Source organism: Protopterus annectens, chromosome 12.part0 (genome assembly GCF_019279795.1).
Source record: "Protopterus annectens isolate FY-2018-M chromosome 12.part0, PAN1.0, whole genome shotgun sequence".
NCBI classification, from domain to species: Eukaryota; Metazoa; Chordata; order Ceratodontiformes; family Protopteridae; genus Protopterus; species Protopterus annectens.
This window is the reverse complement of record NC_056746.1, coordinates 90,169,455-90,184,217: the sequence shown is the minus strand read 5'-3', so window position 1 is coordinate 90,184,217 and position 14,763 is coordinate 90,169,455. Positions and strand designations below refer to the sequence as shown.

At 37.5% G+C, this 14,763-nt stretch overlaps 1 protein-coding gene across 2 annotated transcripts in view; it reads right to left on the bottom strand.

Annotated features, from left to right (window-relative positions):
- Positions 1 to 14,763, bottom strand: part of CARD11 (caspase recruitment domain family member 11) — a 2,459,919-nt gene that overhangs the window by 685,872 nt on the left and 1,759,284 nt on the right. For both annotated transcript variants that reach the window (XM_044089102.1, XM_044089103.1), the window contains one exon: positions 6,781 to 6,916. In XM_044089102.1, the coding sequence (XP_043945037.1) occupies positions 6,781 to 6,916 (136 nt within the window). The remainder of the gene's footprint in view (positions 1 to 6,780; positions 6,917 to 14,763) is intronic.

The following is a 14,763-nucleotide window of genomic DNA, read 5'->3' as shown; positions in this document are numbered from 1 at the left end:
GAGTCAGTAAAGCAACAAGATTTGCCTCGTGATTAAATCGCTATGTGGCAACAGAGTTAGTACATTTGAATACGAGCCCCCTTATAATGTAATTTTATGACACTGGACTTTTATATCTGTATTTAGTTAGTTTTGATTACTTTGTTTCTTTATGTTTCTAATCAATGGCTTTGATGTGATTGTGTCAAACATAACATAAAAAATCACTTGAATTGCTTTTAGGACTCCTGCAGTTATTCCTTTAATGCTGACTAGTATGACTATTTTCTATTTCAAGTAATAATTTGTAAATCCTCTGAACTTCATTTACTTTTCTACATCAGTTAAGGTATGGCAATCGCTGTCTTGTCTCTATAATCATTATTACACTAAATCCTAAACTTAAACTTTCCATGTACTGAAGTCATACCTTTCAACCTCTTAGAGCGAGCAACCTGGATAAAGCCAAAAATAAAAGTGGGACAAAGGCCCAAAAATAGCGACAAATTTTAAATATTGCTCTTACAATCTTAGAAAGTTGATAGAATAACAGATTTTGCATTAGCATTAATTTTCTGAAGGTTATGAAGTCTGAAACTGAAATGTCTGTCATTATTTGCTAACTTCAGTCTTTAATGATGTATCACTTATTTGCCAGAAAAACATAATTTTATGAAAAATGGACCAAAAATATGAGGCAAAAACCTGGACATTCTGTGAAAATCTGCAAAGTTGAGAGGTATGATTGAAGTGCATAAATGAACTGTTTATTATGAATGTATCTACTCTCTTTTTTTCCTCTATACAATAAATGCCATTAAAAATACAGTGTGTGCACTACTAACACCTTACCAGATTGTATAACTTTCTACTTTGTGTATTACTAATCAGCAGGAAATTGTATAAACAATTGTTGTACACTGTTTTATTATTGCAAATATTATTTTGTTGTAAACATTTTTGATCTGTAACTGGAGCTTTTCACCCTGAACCTCCACTGAAAATGGGTTTCTGACCCAGTGGACTTTCTTGGTCAACAAATAGAAGTACATAAGTAAATAAATAAATAATGTTTTAAGCTGCTGCTATGATTATATCAGGAAAACCAGGTTATGATGCTCTCTGGATTAGAATGTCATTTTCAGCTATGAGAAATACACAAAATATCATCTAATATATTAGATACACGTGGCACAGAGATGAGCATGTCATTTCTTAACAGTATGCACAATTTAGGATAGTCTTTCCAATGCGTTTGTCTGTTGTAGTTAAAAAAAACACAATTGCCTTTACCCTTTCACATTAGACAAGTTTCACAATCACATCTTAACTCTTATAGTTATTCTGAGTTTCCTTTATAACAGGCTTGTGAGGACTGTTTGGGCAACTTTTTTTTTATTTCCTGACTTTGTGGTTTCTCATTAAGGGTATATCCTTAAATTTCTTTCAATATTTATAGTCTTTTCATATATATTTTTGGCTGCATTCATTCGCTCATTCATTCATGAAGTTATTTGTTACAGTCAGCAAATTTTTTTGGGGGGGCATTACTGATTTATCTACACATGTACATATATTTATTTCATTTTTTTTTTTATTTTACATTTGTTGACCGGGCTAGTCTAGCTGGATATATGTCCATTTTCAGTAGAGGCCCGAGGAGTTAAGCTCCAGAGTTTAAGAAGAAGTACATTTGTGATATTACAAGAAAGTAAGGGTAACAATATGCAAAGAGTACACACAAATTGAGCCAAAAAAATTACAAGCAGGTTATACAGTTAACATCATAAAAAATTTTACATTTTAAAAATTTTTTTTTTTTTTTTTTTTTTGAGGGGGAGGTTGAAAAGGGAGAGTGAGTAAGATAAGAGGGGGGTAGGGTTTCATGATGAAGGGATTTGTCTGATGGCATAGAGTGATTAGTCAGGATTAGTGCAGGGGCACATCCATTGAGATTTGAGGTGGAGTTTAATTTTCTTTTTGAAGAGAGATTTAGAGGGAATAGTGGTAAGTTCAGAGGGGAGCAGGTTCCAATGTTTTCCAACAGTGTTGGAAAAGAGGGAGTCACCGGCTTTGTTGTTTGATTTATCAATATTTACAAGTAGTTTGTGTGCAGATCTTAGGGATTTTAGGTTATGGTAGGGGTGGATAAGGGTAGATAGTATAGGTGTTTTGTCAGGTTGATGCAGAATTTGATGGGCAATGGTTAATTGATTGATTTTAAGCTGGTGCTGAAATTCAAGCCAGCCTAGCAGTTTTAGATTGATACAATGGTGGGTTTTGAATGGGTTGCCTGTAGCAAATCTTGCTATATTGTGGTAAGAGTTCTCGAATTTCAGAAGATTTTTTTTTGATAGGTTTGTAAATATGGGGGAGGCATAAAGGAGGGGAGCGATAAGGTGGGTTTGAGCAATAGTAATTCTAGAGTCTGGAGTGAGGAAAGGTTTGATTCGGTAGAGAGAGCCTATTTTTTTGTTAGTATTTTTCAAGGTGTTGTTTATATGTGTATCAAAGTTAAGGTTGTTATCTATGGTAATTCCTAATAGTTTAGTCGTGAGGTCTTGAGATATAGGTGTGCCATTTTTAGATGTTATTGTAAAGTCTATAGGAGGAGATTTACTGGAGGGTGTAAAGAGGAGGAGTTTGGTTTTGGGGTTAAGTAGGAGACAGCGTTGGGAAAACCATTCTTCAACGGAGTTAAATATGTGTTGTGTAAGGGAGTGAAGATTAGGTACTGTTGTGGCTGAGCAAATGAGTGTGGAATCATCTGCATATTGAATGCATGTAGCTTGTGGAACTATTTGGTGTAGGTCATTGATAAACAAAGAAAACAGAAGGGGACCTAATATAGACCCTTGGGGAACACCAATGGTTACAGGAAGCTGTGAAGATAGGGTGGATTTCCAGAGAACTGCTTGGTGTCGGTCGTTTAAGTAGGATTTGAACCAGTTAATGGGTTGGGTGTCTAGTGACATAGATTGGAGGATATTTATGAGTATTTGGTGGTTTACCATGTCAAACGCTTTTGACAGGTCTAGGAAGAGAGCTGAGGAAAGTGTGTTATGGTTACGATTTTTGTTGATGGTGTCTGTAAAGGAGAGGAGGGCAGTGGTGGTACTATGGGATGGTCTGAAGCCATGCTGGGTATTAGAAAGTAAGTTGTATTTGAGAAGATGGTTTAGGAGTTGCTTGTGTATACATCTTTCCATGATTTTTGATAAGGGAGAGAGTAGGGCTATAGGGCGGTAGTTTGAAAATTCAGTAGAATTTCCACCCTTGTGAAGAGGGATGATATGAGATATTTTCCAAAGTTTTGGGACATATCCCTCTGTGATGGTTCTGTTTACGAGTATGGAAATTGGGTAGGCTATGGAACTGTCTGCTAATTGCAAGTATTCTGGGTAGTAAGTCAGCAGAGGGGGTACAAGGTTTGAGTTTTTTGATAAGTGAGAGTATGTAGGCTGTGGGGACAGGTTGGAAGAGAAAAGGGGGAGGTGGCTTTAAGTCATGTTTAGATGTAACTGTGTCATTTGTAGAGAGTTGACTAGCCAGCGTATGAATTGTGTCTGTAAAGAAGGAATTAAAGTCGTTGGCAATTTGGTTGTGGTTCATTGTGTCAGAGCCTTGTGGGTTGGGTGTGGTAGGTTTACTAGGTTGTAGTAGTTCATTTATATTGGCCCAGAATTTTTGTGGGCAATTTTTGCAAGTTTGCTGAGATTTTAGGTAATAGCTTTTCTTATCGGTCATTATGGCTTTTTTGGTCTGATTTCGTAGTAGTTTGTAGTGTTGGTAGTCTGTTGGGTTCTTTGTAGAGCGGGATTTGTTCCAGATCTTGTTTCTGAGTTGGATTTTCTGCTTTGTTTCTATTGAGAGCCATGGGGCAGATTTGGTTTTAATTCTAATAGATCGAGTGGGAGCGTGATGGTTAAGTATTGTTAGGAATTTTGCATTAAAGTAGTCTACAGCTTCATCTAGGGGAAGGTATTTCAAGGGTGACCAGTTACAAGCATAAAGTTCATTTCTAAAGAGTTCCAAATTCAATTTCTTTTTGGTTCTGAGTGTTCTAGTTATGCTTTGAGTAGGGGGGTTAGTTTTGAGCCTGATAATGTAGGTAAGTAAGTGATCACTTATATCTTCAGGGATGGTTCCTGTTTCATAAATATGGGGCTGATTGTTGGTGAGTATCCAATCTAGGATGCTTTCTTTATTGTTGGCTTTATTTATTCTAGTGGTGGAGGTGATTGTTTGGGTAAACCCATAAAGGTTAATGTGGCTAGTAGGGAGTTTGTTACAGCAAGCTTGCCAATCAATGTTTAGGTCGCCTAAGATGAATGTTTCTTGGGGTAAGTTTAGGGATAGCCAGCATAGGATGTTTTCGATGGTGGAAATGTTATTTCCAGGGGGGATATAGATGCATATGATAAAGATAGATTTGACTGAGTTAAGTTTCAGTTTGGTGATCAGAATTTCTGCATTAGAGTCCTGAGGGGGGTTTTGTTGGAAAGTGGTTATTTGAAGGCTAGATTTAGATAGGATGGCTACTCCACCTCCTTTTTTCTCCGCCCTGTCTAGGCGTAGGATGTTATAGCCAGGAGGGGTGATTTCAGTGTCTTTTGTAGAAGGTTTAAGCCAGGTTTCAGTTAGGCAGATTATGTCGAAGGAGTAGTGTTCTAAGAGAGCATGCAGTTGTGTTATTTTGTTGTTAACACTACGTATGTTGAGGTTTGCTATAGAGAGTGAGTTGTGATTATTTGGTAGAGGACTAGTATTTGGGACTTGATTAAAGTTCTGATTATTAGTGTAGCTAATAGGACCTGGGTTTGGGTGAATATCTCCATCTTTAAGGGGACAGAGAAGGGTTTGAGAAGAAAGGTTTGTAAATTTGCTATGGGGCAGAGGTAGTCTTTTTGGATTTTGTTTGGTATATTTTAAGTGGGTAATTCTATGGTATTTCGGTAAATGGTAGTTAGGTGTAGAAGTGATGTTGATATGTTGGTTATGGAATGTAGGAAGAGCTGCAGTAGTATGTTTAGAGGGGTTGGGAAAGTGTGCTAGTAGAGGGTATTCGTAGGAGGTAAGAAGAAGTGATATTGTTAAAGTTGGAAGTATTGATAGTAAGAGTAAGGTATGTGTTATGGATATGGTGGGGTGCTTATACATTGTGGTATTTATTATTATGCTGTAGATTGTTGTATAAGTGTAGTGATGCTGTAATGCAGGATAAGGTGAAAGGAAGAAGTGGACTGGGAATGTTAGGAAGAGTAGAGAGGCTGTAGGTGTGGAGGTTACTATTGGATATAAGTCAGGGAGGCTGTTTAGTTGAGAAAAAAAAAATAACAAGTGGAGGGAAAGGAGTGGATAGGTTACAGCTGGTTGGATTTAATTGGATGAGAGGTGAGGGGTGTGGTTAAATTGCTTGGAGAAATGGAGGGAAAAGAGTAGAGTGGTTCAGGTGATAAGCTCCTATTGGCAGAAAAGGTAGGGGGTGTGGTTTGTTAGGTATAACTGTAGAGGTAGTGGGGGTGGGTGGGAATTGGGGGTAGGGTAGGGGAGCGGAGTGAGCCCGCAGGGCGAACGGAGCGGGTTGAGACAATGGAGAAGATATTCAGCAGTAGACAATCAGTAGAAAATACAGCAGTAGACAATCAGTAGAAATAGGTAGCTGCAGGTTGCAAGGCAGTAGGTGAGTGGAAAGGTGTAGGATGTTTATTAATGTGTACAGGGGCTGCAGCATTTATCAATAGATGAAATAAGACCTACTTCATTAAGCTTACCTTTTTAGTGGCCATGAAAAATACTGTTTTGCTCCATAAATTAATTAAACTAAACTATCTGTTATTGGTAATATGGCATCTTTAAGAAATAGACATAAGACTACAGGTTGGTCACATTGCTGAAAACAGTTTCTTAGGTGCTGACACTTCTAATACATGAAAATTGTGTTATACAGTTTCTCTGGAAGTAATACACACAGATCCATAGCTTTATGCATGAGTATATCTATCTATATGGGTCTAATTTGGTAGCTTGAAGTTTCAAAACTTCAAAATTCATATTGTCGAGACCATAAGATCAAAGTTTTGAAACTTCAAACGGTTTAAATGGGGATCACCGTATAGCGAGGAATGGGAAATTTAATGTTCCCTTCACTGTAGTGAGATCACGTAGTTGGTATATTTAATTAGCAGGGGGTATAGGGGGCGGGGGGCTTGCCCCCTGCATAAACATAAAAAAATTGTTTTAATTTATTTTTATTGAAGTTTTGAACTTTCAAAATTTCGATGATATGGTCTTGACCATATGAAGTTCGAACTTTTGAAAGTTCGAACTTGCAAAGTAGATCCAGCTATAGCTATATATATATATATATATATATATATATATATATATATATATATATATATATATATATATATATGACCATGTGACCATAATATAGCTGTAATTAAATTCTAAAATGTAACAGATCATTTTATTTGCCTAAAACAGTTGTGAAAAATAACACAGAACAATGTAAAAAGTTAATTTTTGCTATTATATGTATAAGATCATAGAATTTGATGCCCATGGAAACTACAGCAATCAAATATTAAAAACATCACTTTGACTGTAACAAATTCAAAGTAATCTGCGCTTTCTAATGGCTAAAATGCTGTACAGAAGTTGGGCCACCAAGATACTCAGAAGCTCAACTGTTCTGCTTAAATTGCTTAAAATTTCCAAGTTCTGTATCTTGTTTAACTCATGGTTCACGAACCCTTGCTTGTTTTGCAGACTACTGTTACAATGGAAATACTGTACCTCTCCAGTGAGAACTTCCGGAAGAAGGAGGTGACCTGATCTAGGTCATAGGCATCCAGACCTTCAGACTGATGGGATGAGGAAGAGGAATGGATAGAAGGAGGTCCACAGAAGAATCTCTCTTGACATTCATCACCTAAATGGGAGAAAATACAAAGCAAGGCATGAAGACTGTGAAACAGCAACCTGGGAAGTTAAGGGTTACACAGTCGTGGTGCTGCTGATTATGTACAGTGAAATAGATAAATGTAACTCTGGCAACAGAGTAGAGAGTCCCATATGAACCACAATGCATATAAATCACAAGTTCAATGAACTCTGGGTCATAGCATTCTCTCTTGACATGTGATATAATGTTACTTCTGGACATAATCACCATCTTAACATAGACTCTTCCAAACACCTCCTAAAGCAAAACAGTAAACGTTCTTACTACTGAATGTTATTGCCTCTCTTGTGCTGTTATTTCCAACAGTACAACCCCTTTCTAAATGAATGTTAACCTTAGCACTTAAATGCACACCAGTAGTTATAGTTTTGCTACCTACCTTAATTGGAAAGCTATACCATTCCTCTGAAAGCACCCTTAATATAAATTAATACATTACCCAAGTCAGTGCTATCGATATAAATGATATACTCTGTATCCATTAAAAGAGATACTCCGTATCCATTAAAAGAGATACTCTGTATCCATTAAAAGAGATACTCTGTATCCATTAGCATTCTTTGATCTGCTGATATCTTCTGGCCTTTAGTTACAATGTCTAGGCTGGTGGTACTAACTATCCAGTGTTTGGAGTATAACAGAACTGTAATGGTCGTAGATTTGGCATGGCTAATATCCAGACAACAGTTATTAAACTGTTATGGTGTGGAAGTGTATAGTGAAATTAAATCCTGCTTGCTTGTACTTAATCCTTTATGGTAATATTTCTACCGTAACTCTTACGCTGGCTACACAACCAGCAGGTAAGTTGTTTTGCACTACCAAGTGGTTTTACTTATACCAAACCCATAACAATACAAGGGAGCCTTTTTCATGCTGCAACAGGAAGAACACTTTCCTATGATCTTATCGGGGAGTCCACAAAAACCCCAATCACAGCACTACCTGTCACATGCAGACTAAATCAGAATCATTCCAATAATTACATTTTTAGATACACAGACACAACAAATGTTTTCTGCTAATTTTACATTTTTTTACATTTAAAAACATGTTTATGTTTGCCAGGAGGAGCCTGTTTATAAACTCTGTCCAATACATACAGTAAGGGTCTTGCACCTGCAGTCCCTTCCCCGACTCTCCACATGTCAGACTTTTTACATCCTCAGTTACCAGCCTCATAGTTCTAGCTAAACGGAGACAGCATAGCAATTGTTCGATGCTCAGAGACGATTAATTACTTAGCACATCACTATACTTATGTGAGAGAAACAAGTACTTGGCCAAGTTGGAAACATCCATCTCACAAAAAAAAATTGTTAGCAGCACATGCCTCCATAGTATTCCACATAAAAACGTTTGGAGGAATATTCTTAGTGTCATGCCTGATTTTCCCCTGAACGTGATTTGCCTATTTTTGGAGGTACAATCCTAATTCCAAGCTTGAGTGACTCCTTTACAGAATTTTCTGAATCCCTTTCATCACGTGATTTTTGAAGCTGTCTAGTACACAGAAAGACCACACTGCATGTCCAACGTACTGGTGGCACTAACAATTTAAAGAAAGAGGACACGCATCTTTATCTGTCCTTTTTTTCTAAGCAAAAGTAAATTATCTTGTGTTGTGGAATTTTGCAATACAGTTCAGTAAAGTGTACAGATTCTACACTGTCTCATTGATAATGTGGTAATATTTTTTCAATCATTTGTTCCTTCATCAGTCTGTTTTTTAAACGTTTTTCTGTATAGTACCACACATTCCTACTAGAAGCGGGAAGACTTGTGCGCTATTTGGCACTCAGATTTTATGCTAATTGCTTGTCCATATTTTTGAGCAGCTCAACTTACTTTTCAAGGACTTTTCTACATATTTTCAATATCTGCAGATTAAGCGGTACAACTGCAGGAGGCCTCCCTTGGGGGTGGGGGTGAGGGCCTGAATGAACATAGATATTTTGGAACAGTTGGGGGGCTGCCACTCATCACTGACAGCCATTCCCAGACTCTAGTGAACTGTGCAGACACAGGTATGATGACCTGCAGAGGCGGAAGATGGATCAGCTTGTCCACTGGGATTTGAAGGAACAAGCCAAAGGCTGGAGTTTTAAAGTTAGTTCTGAGCATCTTATAAATTATACTAATATATAGTGACATGTATGTGCATACTACGCATAATACATACAAACACACAGACATGCATATATCCCCTTCAGAAGCTTGAAGTTTCAAAACTTCAAACTTCAAAAAACCGAGACCATAAGATCGAAGTTTTGAAACTTTGAATGTTTTGAATGGAGATCACTGTATAGCGTGGAACAGAAAATGTACTGTTTTCCTAACTGTAGTGCAATCTCGGAGTTGGTATATTTATTTAGTAGGGGTGTGGGGATGCAGGGGGGTTGCCCACCTGCAAAAATGTTTGGTGTTTTTTTTAGTAACAGTTTGGAAATGTAGGTCAAATTTCAAACTGCCATCAGCTGTAACTCCAAAGAGTTTGATGTTAGGGACCTGTTCAATTACGGTGTTATTTAACAAAATGATTTTATATATATATATATATATATATATATATATTTTTTTTTTTTAATTCGTAATGCAGCACTAATTCTTCATAGGTTAGGCAAGATAGTAAACTTAAAACAATTGGTATTGTTTTCACATCACATTCACATTTGCGCTGCCTACTGCACTTTAAAGTTTGTTAGGAACTGTTAATTTTCTGAATTTGTTATACATTGCAGTTCAGTCTCCCTGTTTGATTCTACCAATAGAATTACTTGTGTTGTGCTAATGTACTCATAAAATGTAATTCAGTAAGTATTAATAATCTTTGAGTTGTTATACAGAAATATATTTTAACTGGCATTACTTTTATGTTACACCACCAGGTTAACTGCCATTGATAATGCATCTGCAGATTTCTAGAAGTTTCTTCAATTTCAGCAATGGCTACAAAGAGACAACTCCCAGAGTGGGGAAGGACTTGTGCCGAAAGTTATTGAAGTACAAAATGTTGATTTACTGTGCATTAATGCAAACTGCAAAGTTTTAGGCCATAATGAATAGCATAAAAGAAATTATATGAAGATGGCATTGCAATTCTATGGAAATACTCAGTAATGAAGTCACATTAAGACCCAAGCATTAATGGCAATAATACCTCACAGCTTAGCGTGGACACTAACATTTGTTGACTGGGAAAGCCCGACTAGGACAGAGCCTATTTTCAGCTGAGGACTCGAGAGAAATGCTCCAGACACAAGTCATTGGAATGTGAGAGGAAAATGGAGTACTCGGAGGAAATCCACGTGGACGCTGGGAGGACAAGCAAACTCCGCACAGAAGGCACCCCAGCCAAGAATTGAACCAGAGAACTTCTTGCTGTGAGGTGACAATGTTATCTGCTGCACCAGTGCGCTGCCTACTGCACTTTAAAGTTGTTTGCAGGAAAAAGCAATACCTGCATGACTAGTCTTCATGAAACTGACTATCGTGTGAGATTGCTGTAATAGCAAATCCTTCACCAATAGATCGATCAATATGCTTCCCCAACTCCCAGGTCAGACATGTGGCATCTCTGAATGGATCAACTCTAGGATGTTCAGTACTGACAGCAACAATTTAATTAAAACTGTTCAGTATTTTCTCCTTCCAACAAAAGCATACAAAAATTATTATTTTTCCAGGATGGAGACCTTTACAGCCAAACTTCTAAAATGACTATTTCTTAAACATCTACAGAGTAACGTGTTGCATTTCCCAGCAAAAAGTCAATGGATGACTCTATAAAGTGAAGAATAAACGTGGGAGGGGTGGGGTGTTGCCACACTGTAAGCTTTATTATTACAGATATTAGAAGTAATTAATGTTGACTTGCTTTAAGCAAGAAACCACACACATTTAGAATCAGGAAATCACTCGTTTTCTCCTATTTTTGTTCATATCTTTACAACCCCTAAGGAAATCAATTGCAACAGGAAACAACACCCATAGAGAATAGTATGGCTGATGTCATGACCTTGTAAGTATGAGAAACTATCAAGAAGATGAAATAATACATACAAAAGTGTAGCTGGTTCAACCAGCATCATGGGCTGGTACTACGAAGCAGCACCCTGTCTCCTCACCTCTACAAATAAAGAGCAAAAAGTAAAAGAAAAATGCACATTACTGTAATAAGCTGATGTAACTGGTCGCCTTATTACAGTTAGACATTGCCTTTGTATGTCAGCTGCTGTCTCTAATAGCCTCTAGCCACGCTAACTTCCTAATCTTAAACCCTATATCCCTATTCCTATTATAACGTTACCATAATTCTTCAACCTTGTAATCTAGCACTTTTTGCCTTTCTGTTTCCTTATCCTGTTACTTTTTCCTCTCCTTCCCCTAACAATCTTTACCCTTTGAATCAACTGCAATTAAGTGACAATTTGTACTAATTCGAATGAATTATCTCACAAGAAAACCCTGTATCCAGTTATGTATTTTTTATAATTTTGTTATATAACTTGTCCTCATATGTAATTCTCATTGTTATTTGTCTTTTTTGAAGTTGTTTTTTTTTTCTATTTGTGGAGCTTTTCTCCCCAGGCCTGTGCTGAAAACATGTAATCTCTACCCACTCAGACTTTCCTGGTTTCCAAATGTAAGCAAACAAAAACAACATTTTATTTAAGTATATATATATATATATATATACACATATATATAGATATATATCTATAGCTATATGTAAAACCCCTATATCTTCCACTGAAGAGTAAAAAAGGAAAAAAAAAAAACACAGCTGTTCCTTCTACTGGTACACCAATCAGGCCAGCTGCATGACAACACACCCTCCCTCCTGCTCCAGGCATTCAGGTCCCATTTCGGTGTGTTCCTTCTTGCACACCAGTCAGGCCAGTTGCATAACACACCCCCTCCCTCCGGCCCCAGCCATTCAGGTTGATTTCAGTGCACAGTCCCAACCCTCCTTTATCACATTTTATTTGAAAAAAAATTCTTCTTTTAAACCATAGCAAACAGTCACTACAGTTTATACCCCGTCTGCAAGGAGTGATACAATTCTCAAGTTTTAGTTAAAAATATATATGTATTGTTTTACTTTTAAACTGTAGTTGCTAGACTTTAGACCACACATGGAGCGCTACAGTGCTAGGGTGTGACCACAACTCCAATACCGGCTTTCAAAAGCTGTTATTGCATTAAAAAATGACCAAGATCAGTTTAGTGCACCCCAACACCTTGCACCCAGGGCAGTTTCCCCTCTTGTCTTGCCCTAGCTATGCTACTGAAGACGTGGACTTATAATTTACAATAAAGTAATATTGAAAGCAGGAGAGTCAAACTCGTCAGACTTGTCATAGTCATAGCATCAGTAAGTTGTCAGTACACACAGTAACTGAAGTTAATGTAACTATTATAACAAACCGCTCAAGACAAAGGAAATGCACTACGTCAGAAGTCAGAACTTTACTAGTGAAACCATGCCTCTTCCTAAAACAGCAGTTGTCAGTGCTTGCTACTGCAATATTTCATTGCAGATTGTTTAGGACATCTCAGTGCAGAACTTGATGCAATCATTCATTCATATTACAGTGGTACCAGTGATATTAATGCATCTCAAGCACGTCTCAGAATTCATTCATTATATAAGTATTTGCAAGCTATGTAACATTGCTTGATGATGCATATTGAAGAAGGAAATGTTTGTCTTTCTATCATTAAATGAAGGGATTTGTTGCCTAACACTTATGAGTCAACTTTTTGTCTCCATCTCTCTCTTTCTCTATCATTTTTGTTTCTTTTTTATGTTTTTTATTCTGGACGTCCAGGAGCACACATAGCAACTCAGTTAGAAGCCTCTCAGGTCCAGCAATGCTGACCTCCTCACCCTGTCTGTCTTGGGTCAGTTTCACATGGTGAGGGCAGTTTCTCCACCTCTGTTGGCCTCCCTTGGCATGAGGCAGTCTGGTAAACCAGGAGACTAAGCTTCATAACCTGGTAGAGGCTGTGGCTGAGAGTACCGTGGTGATTCATTGCAGTCTGTACTAATCTGTCCTTCAATGGATATAAAACCCACTGACCCACTCGGCTCCACCCATCAAGCCACCAGAGGCCTCCACTCTGACACCACTGGGGTGAGTCTGTCCAGAAGAGCTCTGGACTGGGTTGGAGGATGACACCTGGATTTCATCTTCTTGCCTTTGTGTCTGTCTGCCAACTGTACATCACGTCTCCCCTCCTGCTGTTAGCCCACCATGCTGTTACTGTCTGTCTTCGCTGTCTTCTGTGTTTTTGTCCAAAAAATTATTTAACTCTTCCCTAACCCTCTCTCCTACACACTCTGCCCATCCTCAACATGACCTATTAAAACATGAAGAATGGTTGGTTAAGCCATCTAAAAACATACACCCATCCTTTTCCACCCCCCCCCATCGTAATCCTCTTAATGTGTTCCTCTTGTATTTCCCTTCCCTTCTCTCTTCCCTTCTTCCAGCTGTCCCATCTTCCTCATTCCAGCCCTATAAAAGTCAAAACGTGGTGTATGTATAAGTACACCCATTGCAGTCTATGATAAAAAGAAAAACTTAAAAAAATTGTTTGGGAAACCTGTGGGCCAGCAGATCTCAGCTCATCTCAGTGTAGGACCTTGTGGATACTCTCAAGAGATCCACACAGGCTCACACATGCAGTCTCAAACTCACAATAACATTTGTAACTTTCTGTTCATTCAGAATTTTTCACACAACTACATTAATTCCTTGTTGGTTTATAGCACTTCAGACATTCAGATCCACAGTGGGTATTGCTTGGAGAGGCTCTGACGTTCTTAAGCCAGTTCTGCTGTTTCTCTCTTTACTGATTTGGCATACAGGCATAATTACATTATTGTCATATTCTTGTGTGTCTGTGAGGTATGGGACTATGAATATCTATAATTTTATGTTTTCACTAAGTGTAGTGCTGTCTAAAGTGTGCTCAGTAAAGAGTCTGAACGTTGCATCTCAGTTATTGCTTTAAAGAGTAGTTGGAACTTTTCCTCCAAGGTTTCATTGAAGAAGCGATCATGCTCAGCTGTACTTACCCACCCAAAAAGTCAATAAATAAATCCTTATCATGCTCCATAATAACCATGATATTAAAAAAAGGTTTCTACATGTTTTAGATATGATACTGAAATGTACTTAGAACCTCTGGTAGAAGTGTACTGCGTAGTAGCCGGGCTTTTACCTACATTGTTATCAGCTGCTGTTTTCCTTTGCAGAATATGAGGTGCTGTTTTTTTTCTTTTGTACCTGTCTTTAGTTTTAAACGATGCTCTCCAGAATAAACACAAGTAAGCAAAAGACACGAGAGGATAAGTGAATGTTTACTAGAAATGTCACACAAACCATAATGGATAACGTTTTATGATGTTCACACACTTTGTATTCAGTCATCGTACACTGGGGAATATTGTTATGTTGTGCCAACATATCAGCACAATAGAACCACTTCAAACCTCTAACAAGCTTGCATATTTTGAAGAAATAACTTATCCAAAAGTGTTTAATTATGATAATTAAATGACTCATTTATTCTAAATATGAAATGGTTTCATGCCATCAAAAATGCATGTTTATAAGGAAGACTCTTGAGACTGCAAAAAATCGTTTAGCTAGGTAGAATAAATAGGCCAAAAACGTCCTTGGTTTTGTTGCATATTTATACACATTCTGCAATAATCTCAGCAACTATTCTTCATATCTGCAAATCATTTAGACCTGGGACAGAGATTTACCAATTTTAAATAATTCATAATGGCATTATAA